Source organism: Herpailurus yagouaroundi, unplaced genomic scaffold, assembly GCF_014898765.1.
Source record: "Herpailurus yagouaroundi ecotype Mexico unplaced genomic scaffold, PumYag 100, whole genome shotgun sequence".
Lineage (NCBI taxonomy): Eukaryota > Metazoa > Chordata > Mammalia > Carnivora > Felidae > Herpailurus > Herpailurus yagouaroundi.
In genome coordinates, this window is record NW_024412391.1 from 1,320,969 (window position 1) to 1,342,337 (window position 21,369).

The following is a 21,369-nucleotide window of genomic DNA, read 5'->3' on the forward strand; positions in this document are numbered from 1 at the left end:
TATGTGTTTCCTCGATCAGCCACACACAGAGAGCCCCAGGAAATGAGGCAATGAAAGAAGGAAAAATTATTCAGAACTTTGGGGCCTTAGGCCTTTGCTCAGCTTTCAGGTTGGGATGATAGAAAGAAAAAGACAAATCTGGCACGATGTATTCATTGCTCTCCATGGAACTCACTAGCTTGCCATTTATATGGGACAACTACTAAGGGAAGTATGCCCTGTAGACATGATGAAATAGTCAAGGGCAATGTGGACATGGGGGAACAGACCTGCTTGCAGGGGAGCTGAAAATGTGAGACTTTTAAAAGTAAAAGACATTTAAAAGCCAATTTGTTAGACTGGTTCTTTTTAGATTCACGGAAGAAAAGAAGTGTAGAGAGTTTCAGCTGAGTCGTGGAGCTCATATGTGAGAAAAGATAAAGAGTGTTATTTTGTAAAATTCATATTATTGAGAGTTTGTGATTATTTTAAGGCTTTCTGGGGTGTTGGGAGAACAGTAACTGCAAAGTGGGCCAGTGACCATATGCCATCCTTGTCCCCGGAGCATATCATTAAGGTGTCAGTAAAGGAAAGAGTAGACTATGGAATTTATCAGCTGTTAAATACCTCTTCTGTGTCAAGCTTCAGGTTAGGCGATTTTACTTGTCTCCTTGGAGTTGTGAATTATGAAGGTGCACAGATGTCCCTGAGTTCTTAAAGGCATAGGGATTTGAACCCAGAGTCTGACCTCCACTGTGTCTAAAGATATTTCCCATTTTTAGTAGAGATGATGGTACAGGATAAAAGAAAACTTTCCGGTGGGCAGAAAAGCCTAAATGTGGAATGAGCTGACTCACGTGGTCCTGAGACCTATCAAGCACAGTCTGGTTCCCATCGAGTGAGTGTGTTATAAAGAAGACACTATTTTGGATATTATATAAGGTTCCAGGGCTCCCCAGTTGTAATCCCGATCTGTCATTGACCAGCCAGGTGAGTGTAGATAATAAACTTCACCTCTGGGAGTCTTAGCATTCTCATTTATAAAAATAGGGGACTAACACCTACATCTTAAAATTGCTGTGATGATTAATAAGGTAAGATATGGGAACCTACTTAGTTTAGTGCCTGGCATAAAATGAGGTGTTCAATAAATGTCAGTTGAAGAGAACATAATATCCTCTCCAACCGTGAGATACTTTGATTTTGTGACAAAAAAAAAAAAAAAAAAAAAAAAGCTTCATGAACTCTTAACAATTTATGAGTAACTGAAGAAAGTATTGAAATAAGTAACCCAATGACATTTGAATGTTAGGGCAAAGCTGAAAGTCTGAATAATGATAAATTCATCATGGCAATAGAAATAAAACTTTTTTTTTTTTAGAAATAAAACTTTTTGAAAGAGCCCTTGATATTTTTAAAGAAATTAGGAAGTGCTGTAACAACCACATGTGGCTTCTGATCCAGTAGGATACTGTAAAAAGTCATAGAAGATAACATTTTTTGCCTGTTTAGTAGGAATATCAATGTGTTTGCAACTTATAACTTCAAGTTGATTTATAACTTCAAGTTTTAAGTTGATTCACCTGACTTAACTTAGATTTTTAACTGAATTAACAAGATTCCATTATAAGGAATTATAAAAGCCAACAGGTTAACAGAGCCATTTAAAAGGGATTTAAACTAGATTACTTCAAAGGTAAAATTTTAGAAAGCATTTTACTTATAGTCTTACTAATCTCTGACTCTGAAATCTAAGAAGTGGCTGGCAATGACTGTGTGCAAATATTTAGGCTACATTTGATTAAACTCATACCCAGATTGATCATCTGAACTGGAGTTGTCACCCTTAATCAGGGCACAGAGGGGCAGAGAGACCATTAATCACCTGAGATAAAGGGAAAATTTTAGATGGGGTTTCTAGAACGCAGCAGTCACTTTTCATTTTTTGAAATTCTGTAAGGATTCAAGGAACCAATATTCTTTTCTAAAGACCTCACGAATAACCCCAAGAGGAGCCTTCAGAATCCATTCTCATTTAATCTCAAATGTGCTTGCTGCTTTAATGCTGTTCCAGGCCAAATGATTCATGACAATTCTATGCTACAGAAGGGAATGTAACCAGGGCCCCGGTACTTCAGAGCTGGACAAGGAAGGCAGGCTGTGGAAGATTCCAAGTCTGAGGTCTAACATCTGCTGAACTTTGTCATCCCTGAGCTTCCAGATAATACGGGACATTGTGGTGCAGAGACATGGGCATGGAAGGCACAACTCTCTGCCGTCAGTCAGGTAACACCACCAGTGTGGATGACAAAGTCCTGTGCAGGGTTTTCTGGTGGCTTTTGAATGGCAACCCATCATCCCTTCTCTTTAGCAAGAGACCTGGACTCCAGGACCTCTGGCGTTGTAATTGATAGCCTTAACGATAATTTGCATTTTCATAAGATCAGTGTTTTTCAACGTACTTTTACATACACCAGTTCATTTGATCCTCGCAATCCTGTAAATGATACATTTTATGTAATTAATGAAATTTAAAAGCAACCGAATGCCAAGAGAGTGGTCTGACTGTCCAATTTTGTTTTCAATAATGTTGAAATTGGAATTTCAGGTATTCTTGCTCCATTGCTGTAAATAATGTTAATTTTCCCTCTTTAACTGGGAAACAGTAAGAAAGTCCAGATTCCTTTTTTAAAAAAATGAAATTAGTTGAGAATAGTGTTGTTTGGGGCGCCTGGGTGGCTCAGTTGGTTAAGCGTCCGATTTCGGTTTAGGTCATGATCTCACTGTTGTCAGCACAGAGCCCACTTTGGATCCTCTGTTCCCTTCTCTCTCTGTCCCTCCCCTGTTCTCTCTCTCTCTCTCTCTCTCAAAAACAAACATTAAAAAAAAAAACAAATGTTGTTTGTGTGAATAGAGTGGATTGGAACAGAGGGTTTGAAAGAATATTTTGGCATCATGAGGGTTGTAGAGAGAATGATTCACAAAGGGCCCTGAATGGGGATCCTACTTTAAGCTACTCTTGACCTTCTCCTTAGGGAGGAAAAAAGGAAGTAAAATTGTCCATGGGTGCGGAAAATGATAAGTCATTTGTACAAGTTGAAAGGTAGCAAGTTTGCATTAGTCAAGTCTGAACTTTAGGATATCAAAATAAAATCCTGTAGTGTTGAAGTTAACAGAATTCTTAGAAGACCCCCTTTAACAAAATAGCAGGGATCAGGTGTTAATTACACATCAACGTGCTGATCTTCAAAGTGGTATCTTTAAAGGGGTATGTTTAAAATAGGAATACAGAAAGGGGGTATCCCATTAGACACATATACAATTCTCGGGGTGAGGGCAAAAACTGAAAGGATGAGAACACAGATTTGGAAAATGGAAAAAAATTCCTATTCTTTTTTTAAAGCCCTCCACCCCCTGCTTTTTTAAAGAGCAGTTTTAGGTTCACAGCAACATTGAGAAAAAGGTATAGAAATTTCCCATATGCCACCTGCATACCTACACACGGGTAGCCTTCTCCACTATTAACGTCCCCCACCAGAGTAGTACATTTGTTACAATCAGTGAACCCACAATGACACATAGTTATCACCCAAAGTCCATAGCTGACATTAGGGTTCATTCTTGGTGAACCCATCCAAATCCTATGGGTTTGGACAAATGTATAATGACATGTGTCCATCAATATAGTATTGTACGGAGTATTTTACTGCTCTAAAAATCTTCTGTGCTCCACCTACCTACCCCCTCTCTCCCTTCCCCTCAATCCCTTGCAACCACTGATCTTGTTACTGTCTCCATAGTTTTGTCTTTTCTAAAATGTCATGTAGAGGGGCGCCTGGGTGGCTCAGTCGGTTAAGTGTCCGACTTCAGCTCAGGTCACGATCTCGCGGTCCGTGGGTTCGAGCCCCGCGTCGGGCTCTGGGCTGATGGCTCGGAGCCTGGAGCCTGCTTCTGATTCTGTGTCTCCCTCTCTCTCTGCCCCTCCCCCGTTCATGCTCTGTCTCTCTCTGTCTCAAAAATAAAAATAAAAGGTTAAAAAAAATTTAAAAAAAAAAAAATAAAATGTCATGTAGATGAAATCATACAGTACGTAGCCTTTTCAGATTGGCTTTTGTCACTTGGTAATATGCCTTTAAGTTTCTTCTGTGTCTTTTTATGATCTGATAACTCATTTCTTCTTAATGCTGAATAATATTCCATTGTTTGGATATACCCGTACCTGTTTGTCCATTCACCCACTGAAGGATATCTTGGTTGCTTCCAAGTTTTGGCAATTATGAGTCGAGCTGCTATAAACAGCCATGTAGAGTTTTTGAGTGAACATTAAGTTTTTAATTCCTCTGGGTAAATGGAATTGAATTTGAATTTGAATTTGGGTAAAAACTCGGAGCATGATTGGCAGATCTTACGGTGAAAGTATTTTTAGTTTTCTAAGAAACCACCAACCTGTCTTCCAAAGGGACTACACTATTTCACATTCCCACGGGCAATGAGTGAGAATTCCTGTTGCCCCATATCCTCATCAGCATCTGGTGTTGTCAGTGTTCTGGATTTTGGCCATTCTTCTAAATGTGTAGAGGTATCTCCTTGTTGTTTCAACTTGGACTTCCCTGATGACATAGGATGTGGAGCATCTTTTCATATGCTTTATTTGCCATCTGTCTATCTTCTTTGGTGAGGCGTTTGGCCCATTTTTAAACTTTTATCTATTTATTTAATTTTTGTTTTATTTATTTGAGAAGAGACAGTGTGAGTAGGGGAGGGACAGAGACACAGGGAGAGAGAATGCGAACTAGTTCAGAGCTGCCAGCTCAGAGCCTGATGCAGGGCTCAAACCCACGAAACCAGGAGATCATGACCTGAGCTGGAAGCAAGAGTCAGACACTCAACTGACCGAGTCACCCAGGTGCCCCTAGCCCATTTTTAAAGTTTCCTATTCTTTCCCTATTAAAAACAAAGGAAGCAAACTTCACAAAATATTATTGGCTAGTGGGGTATAAATTGAAGGGGTTAAAATGAACTGAATCCTAAAATATTTTGTCCAATCAAATTTTGTAACATTAAAAGCAGGTAAACACTTCTTATAAATATCAATACTATTGTTTCAGAGACAAAAATTTTAATTGGGATGTTTTTAAAATTGTTCTAGTTATTTATTTATTTTTGAAATGTTTATTTATTGGGGTGCCTGGGTGGCTCAGTTAGTTAAGCGATGAACTCTCGATTTTGGCTCAGGTCACGATCTCACAGTTCCTGAGATCAAGCCCTGAGCAGGGCTCCATGCTGACAGCTCAGAGCCTGCTTGAGGTTCTCTCTCTCCTTCTCTCTGCACTGCCTCAGCTCACAAGCACGCACTTTCTCTCGCTCTCAGAAATAAATAAACTTAAAAAATAAAATAAATGTTTATTTATTTCTGAGAGAGAGAGAGAAAGAGAGAAAGAGAGAGAGAAAGCATGCACATTTGTGAGCTGGGGAGGGGCAGAGAGAGAGAGAGGGAGAGAAAGAATCCCAAGTAGGCTCCAAGCTGTCAGCACGAAGCCTGACAGGGGGCTCGATCTCAGGAACCATGAAATCATGACCTGAGCCCAAATCAAGAGTTGGATGCTTAGCTGACTGAGCTACCCAGGTGCCCCTAAAATTCTCTTTTAAATTCTTTAGGTTTTAATAATATATGTTTAAGTGGTTTTATTTTTGTCATATTTGAGATTCATAGGGTTTCTTAAATCCTTAGACTTGAGATTCATTCAAGAAAAACGTTTTTTAAAGAGTCTTCTCCCTTAGTCAAACTCCTGGCCCCAGAATTAGGTTGAGACCCACTACGATTAGCCATGCTGATGAGACTTTAAAAGTGGCTTTACCGTTAGAACCTTCAGAATGGGTTGGTTCCATATGTAGGCTTCACTCAGCACTTTGTCTCGTTTTCCCTTTATATTGCAGTTGGGTCAATCACCTCCACTTCATTCCAAGCCTGGTCTCATTCATCTCTGTTAATTCACAGCTTCCCACATAGTAAGCTTTTAGTAGGTGTTCCCACATTACACTAAACTTGTGCTCCGTGCATGTGAAGAAATTAAATTATTACTAATGATCAGCTCCCTGACATTACTTCACTCCTACAGCACATGGACCTGTTAATTTTTACTGCCAATAATTCAATTCAATTGAGAATCTTTGCTTTATAGAAGTTTAGAAGCCACCTTATTTTTAGTGAACTCATCACTTCATCATGTGTCCAGACCTCATGAAAATAATACCTTTAAAATGCCAAGCAAGGGATGGCTCAGAGAACTCACATGGGCCTAATAATTTCCACTTCCTGTGGATTAGGCCTTAACGGGAGAAAAAATAAAATAAAATATCCGCTTACCTAAGTCACCATGACTATAATCAAGCACAACTGATAGAGGGAAAGATATGTAAATGAGGTCAAAGTCAGGTGGATCTATAAGATGGGCCAATTAAAAGCATTTGACAAGTCAGTTCAAAAACCTCCAGGCTTGATCACTGAAGAAAGTAAATCTCCTCCAGCCAAAGGATGCTTAGAATGAGCCCAACGGCTAAGGCCAGAGCTGCCCGTTAGAAATGATGAGTGCGCAAAAAGGTTGTGGGGCAGAGAACTGCTTGTCAGGGGCAGGTCTTTACACCCTGCAGATGTGAAGTGCTCAAGGAAAATATGGACTGTGGTGAATGAACCCGCTTGAAAGTGTGAGTGATTTAAGAGCAAAACCCTGCAAACAAATTATTAGACTGGTTCCTTTTAGGTTCACTAAAGAAACACATAGAGTTTCAACGGAAGCCATGGCAAGTGACAGCGTTAGTTTTGTAAACTTCACATTATTTAGAGTTCTGCTTATTGTGGAAGGATGAAGCATTCAACAACACACACGGAAAAATTGGTTGTATCCAAAAAGGTCCCAAACCTGGTGGGGTATTAGAAAATGACACAAATTTGAAAAACTGCTCTTCATCCCATACCTAAGGCAAAGTCCAAAAACTGTGTTCTCACGTGTCTGTTGGCCATCTGGATGTCCTCTTTGGAGAAATGACTGTTCATGTCTTTTGCCCATTTTTAAATTGAGTATTTGGTCTTTTGGTGTTGAGTTGTATATGTTTTTAATATATTTTAGATACTAACCCTTTATCAGACATGTCATTTGCAAATACCTTCTCCCATTCCATCGGTTGTATTTTAGTTTTGTTAATTGTTTCCTTTGCTGTGCAGAACCTTTTATCTCGATGTAGTCTCAGTAGTTTATTTTTGCTTTTGTTTCCCTTGCCTCAGGAGACGTATCTAGAAAAATGTTGTTATGGCTGATGTCAGAGAAATGACTGCCTATGCTCTCTTCTAGGGTTTTTATGGTTTCAGGTTTCACCTCTAGGTCCTTGATCCATTTTGAATTTATTTTTGGGCACGGCATAAGATCATCAGGGAAATGCAAATCAAAACCACAATGAGATGTCACCTCACACCTGTCAGAATGGCTAAAATCAACAACACAAGAAACAAGTGCTGGCGACGATGTGGAGAAAAAGGAACCCTTGTGCACTGTTGTTGGGAATGCAAACTGGTACAGCCACTGTGGAAGACAGTTTGGAGGGTCCTCAAAAAACTGAAAATAGCACTACCCTATGATCCAGCACTTGCACTACTGGGTATTTACCCAAAGAATAAGAAAACACTAAATCGGAAGGCTATATGCACCCCTGTGTTTACTGCAGCATTCTTTACAACAGCTAAATTATGCAGTCAAATGTTCTACCACTGAGCTATACTCCCTACAATAGCTAAATCATGGGAGCCGCCCAAGTGTTCACTGATAGATGAATGGATAAAGGAGATGCGACACACACACACACACACACACACACACACACACACACACACAGAGGAATGTTACTCATCCATAAAAAGGGATGAAATCTTGCCATTTGCAACAACATGGATGGAACTAGAGAGAGCATAATGCTAAGCAAAGTAAGGCTGTCAGAGAAAGACAAATACCATATGATTTCACTCATGTGGAATTTAAGAAACAAAACAAACAAAGGGGGAAAAAAAGAGACACGCCAAAAAACTGTCTCTTAACTATAGAAAACAAACAGGTGGTTGCCAGAGGGGCAGCGGTGGTGGTGGTGGTGTGGGATGGGTGAAACAGATAGATTAAAGGGTACATTTACCTTCACAAGCACTGAGTAATATATAGACTTGTTGGGTCAATAGACTGTATACCTGAAACTAATATAACACTGTATGTTCACTACACCGGAATTAAAAGAAAAAAAGCCCTCCCAAACTGTCTTCTCTAGAATGTTTAGTGTTTTAGAAAGGGCTTCCTTTACCTGCTGGATTTTTTTTTTTAATGTCTATTCATTTTTGAGAGAGAGAGTGTGAGCAGGGGAGGGGCAGAGAGAGACAGAGGGTGGGGGAGGGAGGATCCGAAGCGGACTCTGTACTGACAGCAGGGAACCCAATGCGGGGCTCGAACTCATGACCTGTGAGCTCATGACCTGAGCCCAAGTTGGATGCTCAACTGACTGAGCCACCCAGGTTTTTGGCTCAGGTTTTGCTGGAGGGAGGCCTCAGATACAAGTCATTGGCCAGGTTTTTCTTTATACCTGGGACCCTACAAAAATCCCCAGGCCAGGGGAAATGAATGTGTTAATTGTTAAAAAATTTAATGTTTTTATTTATTTGTGTGTGTGTGTGTGTGTGTGTGTGAGAGAGAGAGAGAGAGACAGAGTGAGTGGGGGAAGGACAGAGAGAGAGACACACACACAGAATCCGAAGCAGACTCCAGGCTCTGAGCTGTTAGCACACAGCCCCATGAGGAGCTCGAACTCATAAACCGTGAGATCATGATTGGAGCCAAAATTGGACGCTCAACCAACTGAGCCACCCAGGCCAGGGGAAATGTATTTGCCCACCATGAAATCCGATAGTGATGTGCCAGCTATCTCTGCAGCTTTGGCCTTTTGGAATCAAGTCAAAAGGTTATTCTTTGATCCCTAAGTATTTATGAGCTTTTTGCCCGTAAGTATTTTCTTACTTTTTCCTTCTTTTTTTCTAAGACATTTAAGTAGATTATCTTCCTATGTTTCTATGATATTTTTAAGTTGTAGCTTAAGGTTTGAAGTTTTAAGAAACCTAGAGAAGGGATATTTTCTTCTCTTGAATAACACATTAAGAGGAAAGGGAAAAAGAATTCTATTCTTGTGCTTTTGGGCCTTCATCCAAACCTACAAAGCCTCCTGTTCAAACTGGAAATGAAAAAGAAGCCTGTGAAAGCCATCTCTCTCTGCTGGTTCGAAACTCTCCTGCAGGCTGGGAGGAAGACAGGGGTGGGTAGGCCATTGTTGCCAACAGCTTACCCTAGTTCCTTCCACACAGGGGACAGATTCTATGGTACATAATTCCAGTATTTCTTTTCTTTTTCTCTCCCATTTGTTCATAAGGTTTTCTATTAATTCATCCCCCTTTCCCCTTCCCAAAATCTTCAAATCTGCTCAAAACAAAACAAAACAAAACAAAACAGAAAAACAGGCCCTGGATTTACTCTGCTCACTGTGCCTGGCATCATGGAGATGTAGCCTTTGTGCCATCTTGACGGTGCTTTGGGCAAAGCTGTCTCCTCCCACCCTCCATGAGATAGGAGGCATGATGGAAATCCTCTCTCTTCTCGAGGTCTGCCTGGGACTTGTATCTGAGGCCTCCCTCCAGCAAAACGGAGTTCTGAACTCTTTTGGGCTCGCCTGGCTCTGGTTGGGCTTTGTATGAGGAAGGGACGCAGCCATTGCTGAGGTGACCCAAGCTGACTCTTGACAGGGGTGGATAATTTGCACCAGGAACTGTACAACCAGGCATGACCCCATGCAGGGATGATTGCCTCCAATCATCCAATTACACCTTCCAGAATCACTACATATTCCTCAGTTCATCACGGTTTAGGCGTGGACACTACATTTCCACCTTCAGAATACTGTTACCGTGACCATAATTAAGTAGAACGGACATTTTATGACACTGCCCTTGCTCCGGAAGTAGCAGAGTGGCAAGCCAGTACTCGGAGGTAATCGAATGATGCCAGTTAGGCATCTGACATTTAAAGCTTTTAGGGAAGGACTAAGGAACGACATGATTTAAAGTGAAAACAACAACACCAGCAAAAAAAAAAAAAAAAAAAAAAGAGTGTTGAGAATGGAAAGTGACATCTGCTGCTGGACTGATGTGCCAGACTGTCTATTTGGAAAGCTGTTCACACCATTCCATGCGATGCTCACGGAATTAAGAAGCGGGTGTTTTGTAGTTCTGAAGATGAGGCCAAGGGGAGCTGAAGAGTTTGCTCAAGGTTACAGAACCCGCAAGTGCGGAAGCTGGATTCAAACTCACATTCAAGTCCGTCCTCCATTTTCTCTGTGGGGTCTGAGATGGCCATGACCAGTTTCTTCTATCACGTTAACAATACAGGTCTTGAAATGTCAAGTCAGAGTCAGGAGACTCATTGGAGAGCAGGAGACGTTGCAGGACCACAGTGAGGCGGTGTGTGCTCCAGCGACTTTAATGATGGTGGTGACCTCTAGTCCACCACTCAGTCGCTCTGCAGTCCTGGAACCATGCTCCCTCTAATTTTCGCCTTTATCTGAGCGACCAACAAACGAATGTTTGAGAAGCAAACAGAACTCCCTAAACTCAGAAAATGGCTTCAGACTATTTAAAGGTATGTATTTTTCCAACTGCAATTCTGGTTTGGCAGACGAACGTGAAAATTTTTATAGGAAAAAAAGTGCAGACGAGTGAATTAGGGGATATTTTTGTGCCTCCGGATGATAAATTCTTGCTAAACTTGGTGCGGTGAAGGGATCATAATGAAGAAGTGTTTGCAGCAGCCTGGGTGACAGCTAATTCACATCCATTGCTTTCATACACTGTAGATTTCCCTGTTTCTGTAGCAATAAACCATTGGAATGTTTTGAAAATTTCAATGTAGTCAGACTCAACCACACATTCAAGGCTTTCAGACACATTAGGTATTCACTGAATGCTTACTAAACAAATGAATCAATCAATAAATACAGCTTACACCTATATGTTCCCACCCCTACAAAACAAGAAAGAGAGGGAAAGTCTTTGTTCGGATCTTGTATCCTAAAAAAATTTTGTGATATATTCTGCATCCAATAAAATTCTGCTTTTTAAAAAAAAATTCTTTAATGTTTATTTTTGAGAGAGGGGAGACAGGGTGAGAGCAGGGGAGGGGCAGAGAGAGAGGGAGACACAGAACCCGAAGCGGGCTCCAGGCTCTGAGCGGTCAGCACAGAGCCCGACATGGCGCTCGAACTCAGGGACTGCGAGATCATGACCTGAGCGGAAGTCAGAGGCTTAACTTACTGAGCCACCCAGGCGCCCCTAAAATTCTGCTTTTTTTTTTATACCAAATCACAATAACTAAAAAGCTTTAAGATTTGGGGTTCTGTCTTTAGTTTTGTATCAACCTACATGAAGGACCAAGCCTTGGTGAGAAGCAATACTACCCAGCGGTGAAGAATGCGAACTTCCAGTCAAATGCCTGCATCCAAATCCCAGTCCTCCTACTTCGTGCCTTGTGAGCACTGGCCAAGTTGCTACACCCATTTGTGTCTCAATCTCCTTCTCTGTCAAATGGGGATGATAATAATAGCACCTACCTCATAGGGTTGTCATGAGTATTAGGTGATGTTAACACCATCACAGAGCTTAGCACACTGTTCAACCCATAGTAAGTTCTCAGCGAATGTCAGCTGTCTTCACAGCAGGAATTAAACACAGAAGATTTTTTTTTAAGTTTATATATTTATTTTGAGAGAGAGAGGGAGAGTGCACGTGAATGGGGGAGGGGCAGAGAGAGAGAGAGAATCCCAAGCAGGCTCTACACTGTCAGCACAGAGCATGGCATGGCCCTTGGACCTACCAACCTCGAGATCATGACCCGAGCTGAGATCGAGAGTGAGACGCTCACCTGACCGAGCTGCCCAGGAGCCCCAACATTGAGGATTTTTATTAGGACGTGCGTTAGTTTCCAGGAGCTGCCATTGCAAAGTGCCACCAATTGGGTGGTTTAAAACCACAGAAGTTGCTTCTCTTGCAGTTTTGGGGTGGAAGTCAAAAATGAAGGTGTTATCAGGGCTACGCTTCCTCTGAAGGCTCTAGGGGAGGGTCCCTCCTGCCTCTTCCGGCCTCTGGTGGCCCAGGCGTCCCCTGGCTTGTGGCTGCACCGCTTGGACCTCTGCCTGCATCTTCACGTGGCCTTCTCCCTTGTGACTGTGTGTCTGTATGCGTCCTGGCCTCTTCTTCTAAGGTCGCTCTCACTGGATTTAGGATCCACCCTAACCCAGTATGACCTTGCCTTAATCACATCTGCAAAGACCGTATTTCCAAACAAGGTCACGTTCTAAGGTTCCCGGGGGACGTGAATTTGGGGGAGGTGGACACTATTTAGCTACTATAGCATTTAATTACGAAAATTAAATATAGAAATTGTTGTAGCCACTACAGGTCTGCTTTTTCTTGCCTCTGGTTTAAAAACACAGAGTTTGCTTCTAAAGATGTGGGTAATTTCTGGTTTGAATAAAACTGAGGTTGATAGTCATAAAATTTTCCAGTGTTTTAGGGTTTGACTCTCTAAGAAGAAATGGGCCTAATTAGTGAAAACTAGCCTTGGCATGGCCAGGCAACCATCCATTTGCTCCCCCGTGTAGGTCCCCACTGATCCTGGAGATGATACACCCAGACCCACAGCTGAACCATGAGCACCACCCCCCTCCCCCAGGCCAGCACGCCTATTAATATGCAGGTGGCCTTGGGAGAGCTAATGCCTGAGCTGGTGATCAAATCTTTATAGATTCTTTTGAAGAAAGCTGGGAGCCTCCCTGATAAGAGGCTACAGGATGGCAAAAAGATCTTTCTCGTGTATATAGATTTGCTGGCAGGGGATAGTGAGTAAAAGTGCAGCATCCACAAAGCAAAAGGGAGTCGTCAGGTGCGAGTTGCTTGAATCCAGCCCTGTCCTCCTGAGCTTAATGACATGGCAGCTCATGGTAATTTGATTTACAAACACAGCCATATATTCCCTGAAGAGAAAGAGAAATAGGGAAAGCAGGTAGGGGAGGTGGAAGGATTGAGTCAGAGATAGAGGCTGAGACAAGGAATGTGCTCCCAGGGTGTGGGGGATGGAGAATGAGAGAGGGGGAGGAGGTGGATGCAGATCGAGGTGGTGGGGGCCGAGAGCTGGAGGGGAGAGGAAGAAATGAGGGAGGGGGGAGGGAAGGAAGGAAAGAAGGAGAGGAAGAGAGAGAAACAGAGAATTTAAATAGCGGGTGCCGTTTGCCACCATTCCCCTGATGGCCTCATACCCGGGGAGACCCCTGGCTGGTTTGCCCCCTTGGCTACATTGGGTCCTTGCCTGTCCTAGTGTGCACCTCGCGCGTGGCTGAGTGTGACACAAATGTCTCAAGGTTTTTATTTTCATACACCTTGGCCCCAACAACGCAATCCCTCCTCTAGTGCCCGCAAGCAGGGTAAAGAGCTGGGCTCTGTTCAGTGCAGTGAGAGATGAATCTTTCGAGGCCAATTTAACTCTATGCAATTTTCACCGGAGATGCTACTCCGTTCCAGATTGCATGGTCAGGTTGTGTCTGATTTCTGGTTCACAATTAGATATAGTCCAAGCAGAGACAGTTGACCTTTGATCAGAACTCTGCCTCTTAGTACTGTTCTTCCCCCAAACAGGAACAAACGAGGAAGTCAGAGAATACGTCGGTGTATAAAGAGTAGAAAATATAGCACCACAGAAATGAAAGTAAATACAGGGTTTTTACCTCCCCTAAAAATAATGGAAGTCACTATTTTGGTGTGTTTTCTTATAGTTTGCTTTCCTCCTGTGTGCGTGTGTGCGTGTGTGTGTGCGTGTGTCTGATTTTGTATAAACATGTAATCAGAGTGTCCATGGTATAGCGGGACCTGCCTCATTCACTTAGCAAAATGTTGTGAACATTCCTCACATCCACAAGTGCAGACCTGTATTATCCAAGGACGGCCCACGAAGGACTTGCATGAACTCACTCTTTGGCAGGTGACTGTGGCCATTCTCTCTAGAGGTTGAGTTTTTTGGCTACGGCCCCACTGCAAGGGTGTGGTTATAGGAGCTGCACACGGCTCGAGTCTCCCTGGGAGGTGACCCAGAAACAGAGGGGGCACCTGGCTGGGGGCGTCACAGGGAAGATGAAGTCCATGAAGGAGCTTGCAAATGAAGCTCGATTCCCTTCAACCAGAACTACCAATTTTCTCCCCAGGTCAAGAGGATACCTGTATTGACTCAGAAAGAGGCCCACGGATACTTTCCAAATATGTTTTTCGGCTTTTATTTTTGTTTTTGTTAAAGCCCTGAATTGAGTCAAACGTAAACTTGCCATGCGAAACAGACATTAAGAGAATATTTAGGTGTCCTTTGTGTAAATTCTTTGAAATAATGTCATGGGAAACACACAAGCTTCGTTTAGCTTTGTCTCTAATGTTGGCTCCTGCCTTTCTATTTGTGAATATTGCTTATTAACCCCCAGAAGTTTTGTATGAGCCACTGTGTTTAACCCAACTCTCCAAAAAAAATGAGGGGATCATGATATTCTTTAGATTGGTACTTATGTAGTGGAATCTCCCAGGCATTAAGACTTACTTGATTGCATTCAGACATCACTTTGGCAATGGAATGACTGCATTAAATTAGCATCGAGCACAATGGATGGTAATTGCAAGACTGTCATTTCTACAAGTGCAAAATTAATGTGTTCGGCAAACCCATCCCATTGTGTGGCACAGGAAAATCATGGAACCGTGTTATTCCGAGCAGACAAAAAGCCCTGTAATAGCACTGTTAACGTGGTATGCCATTATTCAGCAATGGTGTTCTTTTCCACCTCTGTTGTTGTCTTGCGCTCATTTCTCAAACCCTGCCTGACCTCATTTGTATGCTCATATTGTAGCACCGCCAGAGAGTAGCCTGGATGTACAGAGAATGTTATGGAACAATTCCTCCTTCTGTGTGGCATCTTGTGTGAATAATGCCAGCATAAACCATCCCCCATGTATTCATGAGAGTATGAATAGGCTACTTATGTAAAGCTTCTTATTAAGAGATATACCGACCGTTTACAGAAAACTTTACCCAAATACTATACATTCATTTAGACAGGGAAGAATGATTTACATGCATTTCAGGGGGAGCTTAGGCAAAGCGCCAGCTGTCCCGGGCTCCGTCCCTCTTGTTTACGCATGGGAATGGAAGCCACAGACCAGGTAAGGGCATTTCTTCCAGTCACGGAAGAATCACGGGGTGTATCTTGAATGACAACATGTATATGCATTGGGCTCCCATAGTCTGCTGATTGGCCCTGCAGGATTTATTAGGGATTAAAGACTCACTCAAGCCTGAGCTACTGCACCAGTAACAGGTGCTCAAAGCTGACTGATCAGAGGTGGTGATCATTCCTGCAGTTCGGCTCAGGCTGAGAACCACGCATAGAGGCATCGTGAGTCCGGGTTCTAATAATGAAAGTGACAATAACTGGCCAGACAGGTTTCCTTGTGAGTTCAGCTCAAATCCAGTCTCTTGGCAGCCTGGGGTGGGGGGTGGGGCGGGCATCCGGACTGCCGGCTGTCCTGACTAATCCACAGCAACAATCCATCAGTCTTCGAGCCCGCCGACAGACCCCCTCTGACCTCCCTGAGTGGGGGGGTCAGGCCTGAGTCCACCTTTCAGAGGCCACCTACTCTGTCACTCACCATTAAGGTGTTATGGGGATATTTGCTTTGGAATGTTCTAGCCCGTGCGTGGTCTGCCGGAATTGGGCTGAGATTCCTCACACACATATCCGGAGCACCTCTCCTTTTAGCGAATGACAGAGATCAGAGAATGAATGGTTCAGAGAATGAATGGACAGAGATCAGAGAATGAATGGGAGACTTCTCACCTAAGGCGGGAGAAGAATTCTCAACACCTTACTCTCGGAATAGAGCACACTGTGGACAGTTGAAAAAACCACGAAATAGATGATTTGGGCTTATCTGTAAAAATGGCCGTGGAAAGTGGCTCTGCCTTACCCTTGTTGCAGAAGGTCCCATCGTAGGCCGTGTTGGAGCAGTCACAGGAGTAGCCGTGATACTTCTCCAGGCACCGGCCCCCGTTCTCACAGTTGGCCCCATAGCTAGTGCAGTGGCCCGAACATCCAGATTTGAACCCGGAAGTGACCTTGGCTCTTTCCTCCAGGTCCAGCGTCACCCCGTTCATCCTCAGGGAGCGGATGCAGCCCAGGAAACCCTGCTGGCCCCCGGCACCACCTGGGAATGACAGAAGGCACAGGGCTCAGACGGGATTACCTCTGCTGTGGTTCCCGGACCCAGTGGAGGGAGGCAAGGAGGCTGCTAAGTGCGGCCAGCATTCTCACTTTCGAGCCAGCCCTGCCTAACTGCAAAAGCTAGAAGCTTTTCCCCCTCAGGCCACAATGTCTAATGAAAAGAGGCTGTCTTCTGAGAAGCCATAAATTTGCCACAGAAAGAAGATGTTTGGAGATACACAAAAATCATATACACCATTTTGGAAATCTAATCTGGTTTCCTAAAGAAGTTTATAGAAATCTCTAGGTTTCTTTTTGTTATTGTTTTGTTGTTGTTTTAATCTTATGGCATTCACTTCCAGAGCATTATCTATTGAAAGAAATATAAAGAGGCAGGGAAACATGAATATATTAGCATAGCTAACAAGTCAATTAGTTGGAAGGCATAAATCCATTTGAAATGTGACCACACGACCTGGGTCCTGGTTTTTGTCTTAGGAAATACGTGGCTTTGAAGTTCACATGAAGGCTTCCCAGGGCTTCTGGGGTGGTCAGAAGTTGGAATTGATAATTTTACATGGAAGTCAGCCATACCACAATTATTACCAGGTCAGGTTAGATTTCACCGCTTTTGTCTAAATGCCATTGCAAGACATATAGCACAAAGAGCATTTCACTGTGATTTCCTAAGTTACAGCGTTAGACAGAGGCTCATGAGCATGAAAATATTAAAATAGTCCTAACAAATTTCATAGAATCATTGGAGCATTATATCACAAGTGAATTTAATTATGTCTAGAAGAACCTTGGCTACGATTTTTTTAAGCAGCTGGTACAAAAGGAGGAGCTCAAGCTTACATACATGTCTGCGTCTTGGAGTAATGACTTTTCTGGCAATTAAAATGATCGGTCATTAAAATTATTAAAAGACATATCTGCTGGGGATTTAGAAAAAAAATACTCTTAACAAAGTGACCTTCTCTTGAGGGCGATGTAGTAGGCACTCTATGAAGCACCTTACTTATGTCATTCACCCGATTCACCCAACAGCCTGGCGAGGTGGGCATTATCATCATTACCCCCACTGTACGGATGAGAAGCCTGAAGCTTAGGAAAGTTCAGAGGTTTACTCAAGGAGTCATAGCTCCACAGTGGCAAAGTTGTGTTAGTTCTGTCTTAATTTCGAGCATATGGTATTCTGTTCTGTGTTGACCCCTTAATGCAGAAGAAGGGCTTCAGGGTCAGCGCCCCCATCGATGTACATGTTTCCGAGATATAGGCTGGGATGCCTTTAAAAGTGGGGTGATCAATTGGATTGTCAGTGTTTGGATGAGACTGGTAGCTGGGGATGGATTCTGATCACTTATTCTGGTATGTTGAGAAGAAGCACACCATTGAGGGCACTCATCAGATAGGGCGGGTGGATCAAAGGCTTTAGGTGCAGAGATGTATTCATTTGCTCATGTCTGTAAATCCTCAGCCCTGAAATGGCAAGTGACTGGCTCTGTTATCTTTATAAACCCAAGCCTCGCATTCTCTCATTGTGTAGTACATAGGTTTGAATGATGATTCTCCAGGGATTGTTATTTATTATCAAATGAAATAATTGAGTAGAGGATTAGTTGAAGGGAGGCCAATGCTCTGTTTGATCAAAGCTCCGGAATAGTAGATGGCAAAGGAAGTTATTAAAAACAGCCACTTTGAAGGATTTCCCATTTTGCAATCTGCTCGTCAGCCCAGCTTCATACACCCCTGCGATGAAGAGAATTTGGGCCTTTGCTATGATCTGGAAGAATTTCAATCCGTGTGTTAAAATTTCAATTTGGTGTCTATCATTTTAGTGACCATGGCTTTCGCTTTTGCAGTCAGGGCTTTCCAAAGGGCCTTTTGTTCAATAAACGCCTAGCCGTTTAAATTTTCATTGCTAGTCAATTAAGACAATTATATCCTATCAAAATACACAGGAATTTTTAAATCATTGTTTTTCGATATCTCCTGCCCCTTTTCCTTATTACAAATGTAATAGATTTTCAGTGCGGAAACCATAAACACACTGATAAGCAAGATGAAAAAGAGAATCTGGGATGCTACTCAGCTATAACCACTTTTACTTTCGGCACATAGCCTTTTCTACTTTTAGCTATGAACATACATATGTGTGAAAAAATAAAACAAAGGAAGAAATGAGAGCACGATACACACGTTGGTTTGAAATTTGCTTTTTGCACTTAATATATCATAAAACGTTCTCCAAGCAATAAACGTACAACTGGAACATCTCGTTTGCCATCTGCGAAGCATCTCATCTTGTGAATGCTCTGTAACTTATTTTGCCATTCCTACCATTGGGCTTTTAAGCTCACTCCTATTTTCATTTTACAGGACACTAATAAGTACCCTTGTAAAAACCTTTGCACACTTGTTCAATATGTCCTTAGAATTAATTCTTAGAAGTGCAGTCGCTGGATACAAAGGCAGATACATTTTAAAAGCATTTGGAGCACATTTTCCTCTAAGAATTTGTCAATCTGTATTTCACGGGTAGGGCATGAGATTCCCACCTTTTCCACGTCTATTGGAATACTTGGCAGAATGCTTTTGAATTTATAGGCTAAAACAAAAAAAAAAAAAAAAAGAAGAGCTTATTGTTTTAATTTGCATTGCTTCAAACACTGTGAGTTGAATACATTTTTATGTTCTCACCACTCTCAGTTTTTGGTTCCTCATGTCTTTTCCTATTTGGGGGAAATAGGAGAGGGTATGTTTCTTATTGCTCAATAACAGTATTTTTGGCTTTAACTCTGTTATAAATTTGGCGACTATATTCTTCCAGACTGTGTCTTTAACTTATATATGATGTTTCTTTTTCTCTATGAATGTTTATGTTGTTTATATAGTCCCCTCCATCTTTCTTATTTGCACAATTTGTGCCTTTGGTATTAAGCTTTTATAAAACCTAATCTAAAAATAATATAATCAACCCAATCCAAAATAATATAATTATTCAACCATATTTTCTTCTAGCACTTTTATGATTTTACTTCTCTTAGCACTGTGATCTTCAATCTATCCACAACGTATTGTAATTTAGAAATAACTTCTATTTAATGGGTCTTACTAATAGGTGCAAGTTTGAAGAAGAGTGTTTTCAATGTTAAGACGAAAAAAAATTTTTGGAGATTTGAAAAGGTCCAGTTGGGGGCGCCTGGGTGGCGCAGTCTGTTAAGCGTCCGACTTCAGCCAGGTCACGATCTCGCAGTCCGTGAGTTCGAGCCCCGCGTCGGGCTCTGGGCTGATGGCTCAGAGCCTGGAGCCTGTTTCCGATTCTGTGTCTCCCTCTCTCTCTGCCCCTGCCCCGTTCATGCTCTGTCTCTCTCTGTCCCAAAAATAAATAAACGTTGGAAAAAAAAATTTAAAAAAAAAAATAAAAAAAAAAGAAAAGGTCCAGTTGGCAGAACAAATAAATCTAGGTTAGATTATATTTTTATTATATGACTAAGGTAAACGGATTTATGTGTATGTACTTAATTATTTCTGTATACAGTCCTCAAGGGGTTTTTCTGTCTCTCTGCCTCTTTGTCTTTGATTCCTTCTGGTCGTGGCCATTCTGAGGCTCTACATCTATCAGTCATTCTGCCTCTGTGTCTGTATATCTCTCCCTATCAGGGCTGTTGACCATTCTGGGTTAGGTGCGTGTGTCTCATCAAGTCACTTAATCTCTCTCAGCATCAGGTTTTCCTGTCCATAAAAAGGGGGTTTGAACTAGATTCTGTCCCTGGTTCCTTCCAGCTCTGAATTAGTCCAGCTCGTGATGTACAACCTCCCTCTGTGTTTATGTGTCTCCGTCTCTTTATTTCAGTAAATTACTCTCAGTTTCTCCTAACTTTACTTCTTTGAACCATTGCCTGACCTTCCCCCCCACTTCTGTTAATTGACCATAAAATATGACTGTGTTCTAATTTTTATTTGTTGCATTCATTACATAAGGCTTTGTACTCCCTCTTCTTAATTTATAAAGCAGGTAAATGGAATACTCCATTTCTCTCTGTATAAAAGAAAACTAAATAAATTATGCACTTTTCTTACTTAGATGACCCCTGATTTATTAAATGGGTCAGTGAACTGGAAAGTACTTTTACTGATCTAGTCGATATGATGGAAAAAATGTTTTGTTCCAAAAATGGTCATTATGTGTTATGCAAAAGACGTTAATACACTAGAACTGGTGATAATTACTTCAGTTCAACTTATGTGCTCTATAGAAATATTTTTTGGTGACAAATGTCAGAAGTTTAAATTGTAGGTCTGCAAGCAAAAATGCTACTTAACCTTTGTTAATTAAAAAATCAACACACTGTCATTGGAGAGCGCTCCCTGCCTTGCGAGGGCTTTATGCACATTAGTCAGACCTGTGATAATTATCCAAGGTGAGATGTGGGTTTAATTTGTAAATCATTTTTCATGTGAAATGCTAGTCCAGTATTGCAATTAAAGATTAATTATGAAAAGACTTTATCTACCCATAATGAATAATACAACCGCCAAAAGCACAAAGGATTGGGGCAAAAAGAATCAGGTAGTAAATGAAGCAAAACAGGTGAAAATAATGATCAAGAGGAATTCTAAAAATACAATGTTGTCAAACTCAGAGCTTAGTCTTTTTCTAAGGAGCTAAGTAGGATTCCAGAGTATCCTTGCCTAGAGAGACTGGACATTCATTCACCCCAGAAAGGAATCACACCAAGGCTTACACATGGGAAATCTAATGTATCCATCAATAATTATTTATTTCATATCTACTATGAGCCAGTCCTTGTCTAGATGTTTGGAAGGTCTTTAGAAAGTCCTCACCCTTGGAAAGCTTATCAACTTGCAGAGGGGAAGGGAAAAATTGAGCAATAAACTCAATAAGCATGTCAAGTACCTTGTGTGTTAGAAGGTAACATCCACTATGAGAAAAAGAAGTCAGGTAGGGTTAAGTGCGATCAGGAGTAGGAGTGGTGTGGGGGTGGTTACAATTTTAAATAG

General features: G+C 41.9%; 1 protein-coding gene across 1 annotated transcript in view; it reads right to left on the reverse strand.

Moving 5' to 3' along the window:
* The window catches only part of CNTNAP2 (contactin associated protein 2), a 2,003,978-nt gene that overhangs the window by 197,794 nt on the left and 1,784,815 nt on the right, over positions 1-21,369 (reverse strand). The window contains exon 18 of the mRNA XM_040471688.1: positions 16,109-16,345. Within this exon, the coding sequence (XP_040327622.1) occupies positions 16,109-16,345 (237 nt within the window). The remainder of the gene's footprint in view (positions 1-16,108; positions 16,346-21,369) is intronic.